Source organism: Rhincodon typus, chromosome 3 (assembly GCF_021869965.1).
Source record: "Rhincodon typus isolate 14 chromosome 3, sRhiTyp1.1, whole genome shotgun sequence".
Classification (NCBI taxonomy): domain Eukaryota; kingdom Metazoa; phylum Chordata; class Chondrichthyes; order Orectolobiformes; family Rhincodontidae; genus Rhincodon; species Rhincodon typus.
The window spans coordinates 127,815,360-127,832,029 of NC_063334.1; the positions used below are offsets into that span (position 1 = coordinate 127,815,360).

At 41.3% G+C, this 16,670-nt stretch overlaps 1 protein-coding gene across 1 annotated transcript in view; it reads right to left on the reverse strand.

The window, feature by feature from the left end:
- Positions 1-16,670, reverse strand: part of nipblb (NIPBL cohesin loading factor b) — a 437,039-nt gene that overhangs the window by 150,547 nt on the left and 269,822 nt on the right. The window contains exons 26-29 of the mRNA XM_048594301.1: positions 14,585-14,687; positions 13,014-13,112; positions 2,838-2,984; positions 1,595-1,729 (exon numbers count right to left, since the gene is read on the reverse strand). Coding sequence (XP_048450258.1) covers positions 1,595-1,729; positions 2,838-2,984; positions 13,014-13,112; positions 14,585-14,687 — 484 coding nt within the window. The remainder of the gene's footprint in view (positions 1-1,594; positions 1,730-2,837; positions 2,985-13,013; positions 13,113-14,584; positions 14,688-16,670) is intronic.

Here is a 16,670-nt window from a genome sequence, read left to right on the forward strand (position 1 = left end):
AGCCTTCCTGCTCCTATGATGCTGCTTGGCCTGCTGTGCTCATCCAGCTCTACACCTTGTTATCTCATATAAAACATCTGTTCGCCCCAATTCAAATGGTAATGAGGGAGAATTCGGGAATGGTTTCAGAAAAATAGTAGGTTACAGATGTTACAATAACCCTAATTTTGTAAAGGGGATAAACTGAAGGCAAAACAGCCTATCAATGTTGGAAACTTGACTGGAGATTATTCACACAAAGATAAAATGAATTCTCACTTGGTGACTCTTGGGAAAATGAGAGTAAGTCAACATTGATAAGTATTACAAGTTTTATAGAAGAACTGTCAGAAGGCATTTGATAAAATTCCACATATAAAAAAACTTCAGAAAATGTAAATACACGGTAGTAAAAAGATATTAAAAACATGGATATGAAACTGGAGAAGGGATCAGCGGTCAGGGACTGGAAGTGAACGGAAAATATTTTAGATGAGGGGGAATTTTACAGTGCGGTCCCACAAGGAAGGATTGGTATTTTGGACACTGTTTCTATTACACTTAGAATTCTAGAATCATAGGGGTCAATCACAGGGGAAAGAGGAGTTTTATGGAATACTCTCCAGTTGCTTGCATGAGTGCAGCTCCAACACTACTCATGCTTGACACCATCAAGAACAAAGCAGCCCATTTGTTTGGCACTACATCCACCACTTTCAATATTCTTTCCTCCACCACTGACACTCAGTGGTAGCAATGTGTACCATTTACAAAACGTACTCCAACAGTTCAAAGACCTTCCGAATGCCTCTTCCAAATCTGCGCCCTCTGTCATCTCGAAGGCAAAAGATGTGCGCGAGTCTCCCAAGTCACACACCATCTTGATTTCAACCATACTGCCATGCTTTCATTATTGCTGGGTCAAAATCCTCAAACGTTAAACAGCACTATGGGTGTACCTGTACTCCCAGGACAGCAACAGTTTAAGAATGCATTTCACCACCATGATTGGTGGCTCAGTGGCTAGCACTGCTGCTTCACAGAGCTAAGGACCAGAGTTTGATTCCAGCCTCAGGTGACTGTCTGTGTGGAGTTTGCATGTTCTTCCCGTGTCTGCATGGGTTTCGTCCAGGTGCTCCCGTTTCCTCCCACAGTCCAAAGATGCACAGTTTAGCACGGCCAATCCACCTAAATTGCCTGAAGTGTCTAGGGTGGGAAATGCAGGGATAGGGTAGGGGCAGGCCTGGGTGGATGCTCTTCAGAGAGTCAGTGTGGACTAGATGGGCCGAATGGCCTGCTCCCACACTGTGGGGATTCCATAACCGCCTCCACAGCGATTACAGTGGGCAATAAAGGCCCAGACAGCAAAGCCCTCATTCCATAAACAAATAAAAACCCAAACTCTCTACAACTTGATGCAAATCAGTGTATTGTCAATGGGGAGGTCAATCTCTTTTGTGACCTAGATTAGTTTATACAGAGATTCCAAGTAGATCCCTCCTTGAGGCTGCAGTAACACTTTGTACAGGAAGAAAAGTTAAATGAAGGCATTCTAACTCTAGTTACACAGACATGAAGTTGGGCAAATACATTTGAACAGTCTACGTAAAATTACCTTAATGCCCTCTTCATCATTGACTCTACGAATCATTCGCACACACATCTCAGTCACTTTAGAGAAGGTTGGTTGCTCAATGCAGATGTCACGTAGAATCTTGATAACTCTCTTTCTCACACTGATACCAGTGTCCTGCAAGAGATTATTTGTTAAAGGACGAGACAAGTTCAGAAAAGCACAGAAGAGTGTGGATTTCCCAGAATGTAAAGACCTATTAAAATTTCTATCTTCTTACAAAGGGCCCATTCCCACTCTCGAATAGTTCTTACTTGGACGTCAAGCAACTCCTCAAAACAGCAGAGAATGATATAGCACAGTAAACCACTATTTGATTCACCAAACCAAACTGTCCTAAATTTTTTCTCCAACTAATTAGTTAATTCCAACCTATTCTTTCCTCATAGCTCTGCTAAATGAAGAAAAGGCAATGCAATGTGAAGATGACAGAACGGCATTTTCAGATAGACTGAATGGTTATTGCTCTTTAAAATTCTATTACTTTGTTAGTAATAATAGAGATCTGATGGCACAAAGTTTTGAGGCAACTTATGAAATGACTTACACATTGCTATTTACCCAAACTCAAACGATATCAGACTGTCAAGGTTAGATGTAGTGTGAACAGAGGAGCAGCATGCTCCTGCCAGCAGTTTCATCACTGTATATTTTAAGGCTGCGTCATATACAAACATACGTAGTGGATCAGCAAAACATCAACTTGGAAAGTTTTACTGTCATCTTGTAGACAGACACTTGCCTCATGAACCGAGGATTTCAAACATTACTGATGCGACCATTTTAAAGATAAAAGAAAAATTCTGCAAGTGTTGGAAACACTCAGATTAACCAACATATAGTAATGGACCTTGCTCAAAACATACTACATTTCTAACTTTTTGGAGTTACGAAACAACATCTCCAGATCTGCTGGGTATTTCTAGCATTTTTTGTTTTATTGCAGATGTCCAGCAACTGGAGCATTTTGCTAAGGTAGATCAGATTAACTTCAAGATGCTCCTGACCTATGGAAACTTGCAGCCCACCCTGATAACCACTATTAGTGGCAACTGTTATTCAGACAGAAAAGTTCAGAACTAGTGTATGGTACTAATTTGCACCTTTTGACATTATCTAGGTGAACTTTACAAAACCAATTCCCACTCCAGTTACCTCCAACTTAACTCTCAACATCGCTATAAAAACCCAATCTGACATGAAGCCAGCTAGGAAACAGACATACCAATATCCTCTCGATCAACATGTCGTAATACTGCTCAGTGAGTTGAGGTCGGCTCAGCACAAAGCGACCTAGTAACTCCACAGCCGCTTCACGCACACTTGTGGAATTATCCATCAGGCGCCCGTGGACCCCGCGTTGCATGTCCAACTGTGAGGAGAACACAATGACTACTGTGAAATTCAGCAGGAAAAGCATAAGAAACCTTAATGACAGGCAGTGCAAGCGAGGCAAGAGCATTAGAACTAGCATGTGGTACATGGCTGCTCTTTGCTTCAATACATCAAGGACACAGTGGATCTTTACATTTTCTCCCATCTCCACCCAAAATCCTGTTAAATATATCCTTGGCCTGATTCTCCAACTCACTGGCATTTTCTCCTCCTCTGATCACCTTGCTTCACTCCACATCTCTCAACGTTCGTTTAAAATCCTTATTGCGACTGTCCAGTCACGTACAATAAAAAATTCTCTCATTGGGATATCTTCACTGTTCTTCACCAGCTTCTACAATAAGCAACGTCTTATCCTTGTTAACTTCATCCTCCAAACTAAATCAAATAGTTGGGGTGAGGGACCAAGCGAAAGAAAGTATGATAAAATAAAGAGAGAAGTCAAGGCCAAAAAGGAAACTAGCAATCAGGGAAATTATAAACATAGTGGGAAGGGACAGAGCATATAAACTTAAGAATGCACCAGCAAATAGGCCAAAGGTTGCAGCAGAAAGAACAGACGGTGTTTCTGAATGCAGATAGCATTTGGAGCAAAAAAAGATGAATTAACAGCTGAAAAAGAAATAACATATATGGCTTGAAAGCCATTTGAGATGTATAACTGCAAGGTGGCAAAGGCTGAGACCTGAATATTCAAGGGCATATGACATTTCAGAAGTACAGCAAACTAGGAGAAAGGTAGAAGGGAGCTCTGTCAATTAAGGATAACACTTGTATCATTGAGAGATCATCCCAGATTAAACATCAAGATATAGAATGAGATTGGAGTAGAGATAGGAAAGAATAAAACTAAGAAGCCACTTGTGGGAGTAGTTTGTGTGTCCCTTTACATCAAGTACACCGTAGGATGAGGTATATAGAAAGAATAGTGGGGCCTTGGGAGAAAGGTATTGTTTTTGAGAAAATTTGTAGCTCAGGTCGAGGATGAGTTGCAGACTTGCTCACTGAGCTGGTGTTTGATTGCAAATGTTTCGTCACCCTGCTAGGTAACATCGTCAATGCGCCATTGGTAAAGCATCGGTGTTCCATCCCACTTGTTATTTATATGCTCAGTTTGCTGGGGTGGTTGGTATTACTTCCGGTTCTGTTTTCCAGTGGTTTGTATATCGGATCCAGTTCAATGTGTTTGTTGATGGAGCTCCGGTTGGAATATCAGGCCTCCAGGAATTCCCTGGCATGTCTTGATTTGGCTTGTGTTATTATGGATGTGTTGTCCCAGTCAAAATTGTGTCCTTCTTTGTCCATGTGTATGGAGATCAGTAAGAATTGGTCATATCTGTTAGTGGCTAATTGGTGTTCGTGTATCGTTATTGTCAGTTTTCTTCCAGTTTGGCCTATGTAACGTTTCTCACAGTCCTTGCATGGTATTTTGTATATTACATTGGTTTTGTTGGTTGTGGGAATGGGATCCTTTACGTTCGACCTTAGCTGTCACAGGGTGGTTGTTGGTTTATGGGCTACCCTAATACCTAGGGGTAGGAGTAGTCTTGTGGTCATCTCTGATATGTCCCTGATGAAAGGTAGGGTGACTAGTGTGTCTGGCTGTGATGTGTCTTCTTGTTGTGGTCTGTCGCAGAGCTAACAGCGGATTATGCTTTTTTGGTATCCATTCCTTTTAAAAACTCCTGTTCTGCTTTGCGCAATTCTGGCTCACTGCAGTGTGTTCTGGCTCATTTGAATAATGTCCTGATGCAGCTCCATTTATGGGTGTTGGGTGGTTGCTGGTGTAATTGAATATCTGGTCCTTGTGTGTGGTCTTTCTGTATATGCTAGTTTGGAGTTCCCCATTGTTCTTACGTTCCACCATTATGTCCAAGGAGGGTAGTTGGTGGTTGTTCTTTTCTTCTTTAGTGAATTTTATTCCAGTGAGGATGTTGTTTGTGTCAGTGGGTTTCTTCCAGTCTTGTGTGTTTGATAATTACAAAGGTGTCATCTACATAGAGGCTCCAGAGTTTGGGTTGGATAGTAGGGAGCGCTGTCTGTTCTAATCTATTCTTTGCATTACCGCTTCCGCTATCCGTCCTGATATTGGGGATCCCATTGGTGTATCATTGATTTGTTTGAATATACGGCCGTTGAAGGTGAAGTGGGTTGTGAGGCACAGATCCCGTAGTTTCAGAGTGCTGTCCTTGTTGATGCTATTGGGGTCATGGGATGCCTGTCTTCCTGATTTGTCCAGCAGTGTAGCAATTGTCTCTTTGGCTAGATCGATGTTTATGGATGTAAATAGTGGTGTTACGTCAAAGGATACCATTATCTTGTCCTCTTCTATTCTGGTGTCCTTGATGATGTTGAGGAATTCTCGGGAGCAGTGGATGGAGTAGATACTGTTGTCAACTAAGTATTTAAGTTTCCATTGTACGGAAACCACCAACCACCCTGTGACAGCTATGGACGAACGTAAAGGACCCCATACCCACAACCAATAAGATATACAAAATACCATACAAGGACTGAGATAAACATTGCATAGGCCAAATTGGAAGAAAACGAGCAATAACGATACATGAACCAGCCACCAAGAGACAAGATCAATTCTCACTGATCTCAATACACACGGACAAAGAAGGACACAAAAGTGACTGGGTCAACACATCCATAATAACACAAGCCAAACTGAGACATGAAGCTGAGACATGCCAGGGAATCCCTGGAGGCCTGACATTCCAACCGGAACTCCATCAACAAACACACGAACTGGGTCCGATATACAAACTACTGAAAAACAGAACCGGAAGTGATACCAACCACCCCAGCAAACCGAGGCATATAAATAACAAGTGAGACAGAACACCAAAGCTTCAGTGGAGGCGCACTGATGATGTTACCTAGCAGGGTGACAACACATTAGCAATCAAACACACCGGCTTGGTGAGCAATTCTGCAACCTCAGAAAGGTATGGCTATAATCACGTACAATTCTAAACTATACATAGATTGAATAAATTGGATTGGTAAAGCTATCCTAGAAAAACGAGATCAAAGAGTTCTTTCAGAATAGATTCTTAAATGGGCTACTTCTGGAGCCAACAGAAGAGCAAGCTATTGCAGATCTGATGGATATGCATCAAGATGGGATGAATGACCTCATAGTAAAAGTACAGCCAGGTAACTGTGATCACAACATGGTTATCCCTCAAACTGATAGTAAAATTTAGAGTGTGAGTTAAAGACTCGGGTTTTAAACATAAGGATAATTATTAAAAAAGACAACAAATAAACTAGCAAAAGTGAACTAGCACATTAGTTTAAGGGATGGGTCAATGGGCATGCTGAAGACATTTTACGAAATAACGACTTTCAAAGATTCATTCCAGTAAATGAAAAAAGGCATTAAATTTCACATCAGTAGTTAACAGAAATTTAAGGAGAGTCTAAAATGGAAAAATTAGCTCCCTCTAAAGGATACAAGATACAATCTTGGAATAGAAGTAGGCCATTCAGTCCCTTGAACTTTCTCCACGATTTAATAAGATAGTAACTAGTGAGATTGTAACCACAAATCCACATTGCCACCTGTCCAATAATGTTTCATCCTCTTGGTTCCCAAAATCTAACTACTTCTGCCTTAAAAATATTCAAGGTCCTTGCTTCCACTGCCTTTTGAGGAAGATTTTCAAAGACTCAAGATCCTGGTAGGGGAAAAAAAAAACTGAAGGCAGTCCAAGAAGATGGGCCTGTATTCACTGGAATTTGTCCCGAGAAATGAAAACAGCAAATGTTTGTTATCTATTTTGTTAATTTGAAACAGGTGCAGTGCGTGTACAAAAGCAAAGTCGCTGGAAAAGCTCAGCAGGTTTGGCAGCATCTGTGAAGGAGAAAACAGAGTTAACGTTTTGGGTCCGGTGACCCTTTCTCAGAATGCAGTGCGTGTAAGCTTTCTGTGTGCAAAGAGGGCCATGCAGCCCATGTGCAAATGCGTAAAATTCAGTAAATGCAAGTACACCCAACTGAGAAGCCTAAATTGATTGGTGACACTTGGTGCTGCAGAAACAGGCTTTTGAGTTGGATGATCAGCCATGATTATAATGAATGGTGCAGTAGGCTCAACGGGCTAAATGGCCTACTCCTTCTCCTATTTTCTATGTCTCCATGAGAAGTAGGGCATCAGGGTCAGGTACAGTACAAAGTGAACTTGACAAGACTGAAGGCACAAACGCATTGATTCCTAAACTATCTCAGGTTATGTGAAACCAGGAAACATTTCCTCAGGAATTCAAAAGTACTCAGAAGATAAGTGAGAAGCTGAGCACTATCTGAGACAAAACAACTGCCTGATCAGCACTATGTTTTGCACCTTCAACATCTCATCTACAGCCTGCAGAGCAACCACTTAGCAAATCTCAGAGAGCACTTTTCAAGCCCCAAACCTCTACCACCTAGAAGGACAAAAGCAGAAGGGAGACTGTGGTGTAGTGTTATTGTGACTGGACTAGCAATCCAGAGTCCCAGGCTCTATATGAGTTGCAATCTCACAATGGCAGTTGGTGAATTTGAATTCAATAAAAAAAATGCTGAATTCAAAGAGCTTACCTAAAGGTAACCATACAACCACTGCTGGATGGTGAACAGATAGGTTGTTATTATGACAGCGTTCTTGAGGGAGGGAAATCTACCATCCTTACCTGGTCTGACCTACATTTAACTCTAGAACCACAGCAAAGTCACTCTTGGCTACTGTTTGAAATAGCCTAGCAAGCCAGCCAATCAGTTCAGGGACAACCGGGGATGAGCAACTAATACCAGCTGCACACCATCCAGAGTTGAAAATACCATTTCTCCACTGTTACTATGCCAACATACTGGAACTCGCTCCCTAACAGCACTGTAGGTGTAGCTAAAACATGGACTACAGTGTGTCAAGACAATAGTTTACTACTACCTTCACAAGGGTAATGAGTGATGGTCAATAGATGTTGGCCTAGCCGGTGAGACCTACATCTGAAAGATGAAAAAAGCAAACAAAATCGAACTTGACAACTGTGGGGTGCTGGAAGAATACTTGAAACAGTCCTCCTGAACCATCTGACACTCTCAAACAGGACCTCCTACCAGAGTATCAAGGATTGGTGCTGGGACCCCAGTCATATAAATGTATAACTGACTTGGAGGAGAATATAGGTAGTTGAAGCAGTAAATTTGCAAATGACACAAAGTTGGAAGAGCTACAGATAGGGTGGAGGATTGCTAGAGGATACAGCAGGATCTAGAAAGGCTTGAGACCTGGGCACAGAAATGGCAGTTAGAGTTTAATCTGGACAAATGCGAGGTGATGCAGGAAGTATACTATAAATGGCACTATAGCAACATCAATATACAGAGGGATCTAAGCGTACAGGTCCACAGTTCCCTGGAAGTGGCAACACAAGTGGATAAAGTGATCAAGAAAGCATGCTGGTCTTCATTAGTTGGGGCAGAGAGTAAAAAAATTGTCAAGTCATGTTGAAGCTGTACGGACCTTTAGTTAGGCCACCTTTGGAATATTGTGTGCAGTTCTGGTTGCCACACTACCCAAAGGATATGGAGGCTTTGGAGAGGGCACGGAAACGGTTTATCATGATGTTGCCTGGTTTGCTCGTATTAGCTATGAGGAAAGATTGGACAAACTTGGTTTGTTTTTACTTGAATGTCGAATGATGAGAGGCAACCCAATGGAAGTTTACAACTGAGAGGTACAGATAGAATAGATAGTCGGAGTCTTTTCCCCGGGTAGGAATGTCAATTACTAAGGGTTATAGGTTTAAGGTAAAAGGGGGTAAGTTTAAAGGAGATGGGAGACAAGTTTTCTTTTTATACAGAGTGCCTGAAGTGCCTGGAATGCACTGCTAGAATTGGTGGAGGCAGCAGATACAACTGCAACGTTTAAGAGACATTTTGACAGATATATGAATAGGAATGGAATAAAAGGGATACATACTGTGTAGAGGCATAAGGTTTTTAGTTTAGAAAGGCATCATGTATCAGCACAGCCCTGGTGGGCCGAAAGGCCTGTTCTGATGCTGTACTGTCCTTCGTTCTTTTTAATCTGCATTTGATGGTTTCAGTCTCAGTATCAGCAACAAAAATTCTGAAGGCAGCAAAGTGCCCCACAAAAGCAGTATATAAAGTCAGTTACTATACTCAATGACAAAAGGGTTGAAGCAGTTCCAAATTTACTTACCTCAGTAGCACCGTCTCCTGAGAAGTTTGCATTGATGACAAAGTCAACAACTCAATCGTCAAGGCCAGTATTATGGTAGTTAAGTTATGGTATAAACAGCTATTGGGCTTTCCAAGTTCTTGTGGGCTTATGAAACATGGACAGTTTATTCCAGGCCAAACTCAGTCTCTGGCTCAGCTCATCTGCTTGTGAAACCCTTTGTTATCTCTAAGCTGGCTATTCTAATGCTTGCCTGCTTGGCCTGGTGCATCTTAGCAGAAATCAGAGGCATTAAATTGAAAGAAAGGGCGAACAATGTTGCCAACATTTGTAGTAGGCTTGAAGATTGAGAAAATAACTTAGAATTCAGCAAAACCAAACCGACTAAGGAAGAGAAATTAGTGAAAACAAGATGAAAGATAAAAACACAGCAAAACCTTCTGCAAGTACTGCAAGTATATATAAAGAAAGATAAAGTGACTAAAGCTAGCATTGGTCTCGGAGGATAACCAGACAGAACCATATAAAATATCCCAAAAATAGTAATAAGGCAGGGGCAAGGGGAAAGAAGAACTTAAAGCAATAGTGATCGCTTAATAAAGTGTAAAAGATCACAAGAATTTTTTAAAATCTATTCACAGACTGTGGGTGTCACTCACTAGCATTTATTGCTGATTCCTAGTTACCTTCAAGAAGGCAGTGGTGAGCTGCCCTCTTGAACTGCTTAAGTCTTTGGAATCAGGAACACCTGTTAGGAAGATAGTTCCACGACTGTGACCTCACAACAACGATGAAATAATAAGATATTTCCAAATCAGAATGGTGTGGGACTTGGAGAATCTTGTGGTGCTGCTCACATACATCTGCTGCTCTTGCCTTTCAAGGTAGTAGAAGTAATGGGTTTGGAAGGTGCTGTTGGAGCAGCTTTGGTGAATCTCTGCAGTGTACCTTGCAGTTGATATACAGTGCTGCCACTGTGCATTGGTGGTAAAGGAAGTGCATGTGGTGGATGGAACAGCAGTTAAGTGGGCTGCTGTTTCCTGGACAGTGTCAATTTTCTTGAGTATTTTTGGAGCTGCATCCATAAGACCCATAAGACATAGGAGCAGAATTAGGCCATTTAGCCTGTCAAGGCTGCTCCACCATTCAATCATGGTTGATGTGTTTCTCAACCCTGCCTTCTCCCCAAAACCTTAGATCTCCTAATAATCAAGAACCGACCTATCCCTGTCATAAATAAACTCAGTGACTTTGCCTCCACAGCCTTCTGTGACAATGAGTTCCACAGATTCACGAACCTCTAAGTGAAGAAATTCCACAATACTCCTGATCTGGGGACAGGAGTTTGAATTTCACTATGGCATACGGTGAAACTTGAATTCAGTGGAAATCTGGAATAAAAAAAGCTGGTCTAATGTTGATTGTCATAAAAGCCCATCTGGATCACTAATGTCTTTTAAGGAATGTGACTCCAGGCTTCTGATCCTCTGTATGTACCGGAGTGCCACTGCCACCCAAAACGCATTATCTAATACTTTTCAGGATTAAATTCCATTTGCCATTGTTCAGCCCGTCTACTGTCCTGCTGTCTGTTTTCCTCCTATTTACTACATTGCCAACTTGTGTGTCATTTATGAACTTAACTGATCATACCTCCGGCATTCATGTCTAGATCATGAATGTACACTACAAACAAGGGACTCAACAATGAACCATAGCAATGTGGTTGACTCTTAATTGCCCACTGGGCAATTAGAGATGGGCAATAAATGCTGCCTGGCCAGTGATGCCCTCATCCGGTGAATGAATAAAAGACAAAGAAACCTTCGGATATGTCAATGGAGAGAGGTTTCCAGTCACAAAAATACCTTTCAACCATCACTCTCTGCTTCCTGCCATGAAGCCAATTTTAGATCCAATCTTCCACTCGCCTTGGAGCCCATGTGCTCTTAGCTTAAGCCTAACATGTGAGACTTTGTCAGAAGCTTTACTAAAGTTCATATAGACCACATCGGCTCTACTCACTTCACTTACGCACTTAGTCTAAAAATTCAATCAAATTTGTATATAATCTTCCCCTATACAAGGCTATGCTGACTATCCTTGATTAATCCTTACCTCTCCAACCGGAGATTAAATCTGTCCCTCAGAATATTTTTCCAATATATTGCCTACCAGATATTAAATTCACGAGCCTGTAGTTTCCTGGTTCATCCCTACCACCCGTCTTGAATAATGGCATCATATTAGCTATCCTCTAGTCCTCTGGAAACTCTCCTGAGCCCAGCCAGGATTTGACAATGTCAGAACACCTGCAATCCCCTGCTTCAACTCCCACAGCAATTTGCAATACATCTCATCTGGGCCTGGGAATTATCCACTTTCAAAACTTTAGTTTTATTAAAACTAATACCTCCTCATTCTTAATGCTAATTCATTCAATTATATCACATTCTCCTCCCTGATTTCTACACCCACAGTTGCTTTTTCTACAATGAATACAAACATAAAGTACTCATTTAAAACCTCAGCTATGTCTTCTGGATGCAAACACAGATTGCCACTTTGGTCCCAAATGGGCCCTACTCTTTCCCTGGTTATTTCTTTCCCCTAGTATGCTTTCAAAAACATCTTCAGATTTTCCTTCATATTATTCACCAGTGTTTCTTTTTTTTTTAAAAACATCCTCTCTTCACCCTCCTAGTTTCTTTTCTGAGTAACTCCCTGCACTTTCGATAACTGTTTTCAGCCTTCAGCTCCCCTTTCTTTTCCCCTCATCTAAATTCTAAGATCTCTCAACATCCAATGTGCTCTGGATATGGATCCACCTGCCACCTATACAACATGTTGGTCCCGTATACTCATTATTACCCTTTTGGCTGTCTCCAATTGCTCTGAAGTGGATTTTCCTTCAAGGAACTGTTCCCAGTCCACTTTGGTCCTCTCTTGTCTTAAGAAATCAGCCTTCCACCAATTCTGATTTATTTCTGATCCATCCTTGTCTTTATCCATAAAGACGCTAAATCTGAATGAATTGTGGTCATTACGACTGAAATGCTCCCCTACTGCCACATCAACCATTTGTCCAACTTCAGTCACTAAAATTCGGTCCAGCACTATCCCCTTTCTTGCAGGACTTCCTGCATGCTGGCTCATAAGCTCTTTTGGATACATTACAAGAATTCTGTCTCCTCAAAGACTTTCACACTTTGCCTATCCGAGTGAAAAGCAGAGAAATTGAAATGCCCTACTGTTACCCTATGATTTTTATACTTTTATTGAACTTTTATTCCTGGTCTTATTTGCATTAAGTCCCAATTAAACATCATTTAAACCTTGTCTGTTGACCTATATTAGCTTCCTGTTAAGCTTTGCCTTGATTGTGAAACTCCCACCTTTCTTTTAGATACCTTCCTCTCTGAATCTCTTTCAGTTTCCCATCCTTATAGATGGCTGCTCAAACTCTAGTCACTTGTGCATCTTAGTCTTTAATTGTGCTCTGAATGATGCTGTGCCTTCAGGCACTTTTGTTTTATTCATTCACAGGATGAAGGCATCACTGGCTAGGCAGCATTTATTGCCCATCCCTAATTGCCCAGAGGTCAGTTAAGAGTCAACCATATTGCCGTATTGATAGAAAGTTGCTTTCACTTAATTTTGGCAAGTGGCATCCTGGTTTTCCAGTCCTAGTGTTGGAAAGTTTGCTTTGCGCTGACGACTTCAAATACATCATACCAGTTTCTTGAAAGTGTTGTTTGTAAACAACTATACAGTGGAAATGTTCGTACAAGGAAAATAAATCTTTACCCTTGCAAGAATGCTGGGATCCACAGCAACTACCTCAGATAGACACTTCATAGCCTTTGTTCGTACAGCGATCGCACTTTCTCCTAGTACACGCAGAATCTGCAAATAGAATATATCATCATGTCTAATGCACAGACTGGTGGTCCAAGGGACGGAAGTCACCAGAACAGATGGTGGAATTTAAATTCAATTAATAAATCTGGAATATAAAAGCTGGTTCTAATCATGACGATCATGAAACTATTGTTGATTGATGTTTTTATGGCAATGGGTTGATTCTTAACTGCTCTCTGCAGTAACCTACCAAGCTACCCAGTTCGAGAGCAATTAGGAATGGATAACAGATGAACAGTGCGCACATTCAATAAGAAAAAAAAACAATGGACATAGAGGAGTTTGAAATGAAAGGTTCCCCGGTACAAAATCTATTCCTTCTACAGACAATGCATATTGCAACCGTAAATTTTAACTTTCACCACCTCTCCCCAATAGCCAAGTTTGTTATACCTTTTCTAAATCCACATTTTTTTTTTCTTTTATTTGTTCACAGGATGTGTGTTGTGCTGGCTTGGTCAGCACTTACTCTGTGCGCTTTATGGCCTAGAGGGCAATTAAAAGGAGCCGATGGCCTAGTAGTATCATCGCTGGACTGTTAATCCAGAGACTCGGATAATATTTTGGCGACAAAAACACAAGTTGCTGGAAAAGTTCGGCAGACCTGGCAGCATCTGTGAAGAAAAATCAGAATCAGAACTGTTCTGAGGAATGGTCACCGGACCAGAAACGTTAATTCTGATTCTTCTTCACAGATGCTGCCAGAGCTGCTGAGCTTTTCCAGTAACTTGTATTTTTGTTTGTGATTTACAGCATCCGCAGTTCTTTCAGTTTTTAATGCTCTGGCAACCTAGGTTCGAATCCCACCACGGCAGATGGTAGAATTTGAATTCAAATTTAAAAAAAAACGTAAGAGTTGAATGATGACCATGAAATCATTGTTGATTGTCAGGAAAGACCCATCTGGTTCACAAATGTCCTTTAAGGAAGGAATCTTGGCAGAAAGAATCTGCCAGCTTTACCTGGCCTGGACTACATGTGACTCTAGACCCACAGCAAAGTGGCTGACCCAATCAGGAATGGGCAATAAACGCTGCCAAGCCAGCCCTCATCCCATGAATGAATACAGAAGAAAAATAATCAAAATCAGAACCACAATGCTATTGGTCTCGAGCCAGACCAGGAAAGGACTGCAGATTTTCTTCTCAAAAGGATATTAGTAATCAAGATAGGTTGTTTAATAATAATAGACAACGGTTACATGGTTACCACGAGGCTCACTTTCTATTCCGGTTTTTCTTTATATTGAATTGAAATTTCTTCAACTGCCATAGTGGGATTCAAACCCATTAATTAATTAAACCTGAACATTAATCTGGTGTTCTGAATCACTAGTCTAGTGATATTACCACTCCCCATAATATGAATAAAGTGAAATTAGTCAGTCCTTTTAAATCCCTCTTCCAGACAAGTATTGATCAAATTCCCTTCAAAAGCAGTGCTATACCGCCACTCACCTGTGTCAAATAAATATCAAAACTCTGTGCAAACGGCCTCATGGAGGCCAAGTACCGGACAATCAGACAGGCATCTTCATAATCTACATTAGCAGAGGTCATTCTGTGTACAAAAAAAAAATCAGTCAGATTCAAGGCAAGATTACTTAACATGAGTAAAGGCAGCCTGGAAGCATACTATCGGTTAGTTTTCTCACAGATGCATTTAGTGAGAATTAAAGGTGTACTTAAGATCAAAAAAAAAAATCTTGATTAGTAAGGGGATCAAGGATTGTGGGGAAAAGGCAGGTGAACGTGGTTGAGAAACACATCAGCCGTGATCGAATGACGGTGCTGACTTGATGGGCTGAATGGCTAAATTCTGCTCCTAAATCTTGTGGTACCTCTTAAACTTGAGAACATAACAGCAGCTTGTAAGTTAACAGAGTAAACACAGACTACTACCTGGTAACATTTTAGAAAACAAACAAGTTAACTGACAGTTAGAAAATCAAGATTATTAAATCATCAACCCAGTTCTCACAATTTAAATGCAGGGGTTTCTCAGGGCTTCAGCAGAAGCATAAAACAATTTATGGCACAGGAGGAGGCCAGCCAGTCCGTCGAAGTTAGACAAAAGTGCAATCTAGCCTAATTCCATCTTTCGGCTCTTGGTCCATAATCCTTTAGAGTTTAGGGCACCTTAAATGGATTTCCGAATGTTCTTTTAAAACAGTTGAAGTTTCAGTCACATTAATTTGTCCGTATGTGGACTGCATTGTGCTACAGCTGCTGTAATGTGTATAAGCACAGCCACAACATTCCAACAACCTATTTTACCCATTGCCACTGTTAACTGCATGTCCTAACATATGAAGGGATGTAGCACGTGTGTTTTAAAGCAAATGTTGAGGTTAAGTATCTTTACCTTAAAGGCAAGCAGGACTAGGAGATAAATATTAGCCTAGTCACGTGATCCTCAAGTCCGCACCATACCAGTGCACTGTGGGAACTCCAGGAAACTCAGTATTGCCCTGACAACAACCCGAGGTAAATGCCTGCAGCTGAAATAACTTAACCTTCAGGCTTTATAATCTAAGAAAGGCCCACAGGCATACTAATCTGAAAACGCCCGAAAGTACTTGGACGGGAGACGCGTGGGAATACTAAGTGCAGTAGGCTTTTTCTACCAACAGTGGCTGCTCATGTCACTCCTCTGCACTTGTGTTCTGCCACACAATCAAGTGGCAGGCTATTGTGGAGTTCTCTTATGGCACAATGGTAGCATCCCTACCCTTGCAGCAGGCGGCTTGGGTTCAAGTCCAATAAACAAAAGAATAATCTGAGAAAGGGGGCCCTTTTGTGGCACAATGGCAGTGTCCCAATCCTTGAACAAGGTTCAAATCCCACTTGAAGAAAGTGCAGAAACATCTCTGAACAGGTTGATTAGAAAAAATAGGTTAATGAAAAATACGTACAGCACCTAAGGCTGATTTATATCTAAAGATTAATAAAAACAAGGACAAAAATCATAATCTGAGAAGAATGAGCTCTTGTGACACAGTGATAGAGTCCTTACCTCCGAGCCTGGGGAACGTGGTTCAAATCCCACCAAGTCTAGCGTCTCTGATCAAGTTGTTTATAAAATATTCATAATCTGAGAAGAGGGACTCTTGTGACACACTGGTAGCATCCCAACCTGGGATTAGGAGGCCTAAATTCAACCCCACTTGCTCCAGAGGTGTGTAATAACATCGTTGAATAGTTTGATTAGAAAAATAGATTAAATTTAAAAAATACTTAATCTGAGAAGAGTGGGTCCTGTTGTGGTACAGCGATAGTGTCCCTACACCTGTGTGGGGAGGCCTGGGTTCATGTCCCACCTGCCCTAGAGGTGTGTCACAATGTTTCTGAGTAGATTGTTTAGAAAAATAGGTTTTTAAAAAAACACAATCCGAGAACAAGCCTTTTGTGACGCAATGGTGGTGTCTCTACGTCTGAGCCGTGAGGCCTGGGTTCTTGTCCCATCTGTGCCAGACATGTCATAATGCGTCTGAACAGCATGATTCAAAGCCAGAATCCGAGAAGAGAGGGTCTTTTTGTGGCA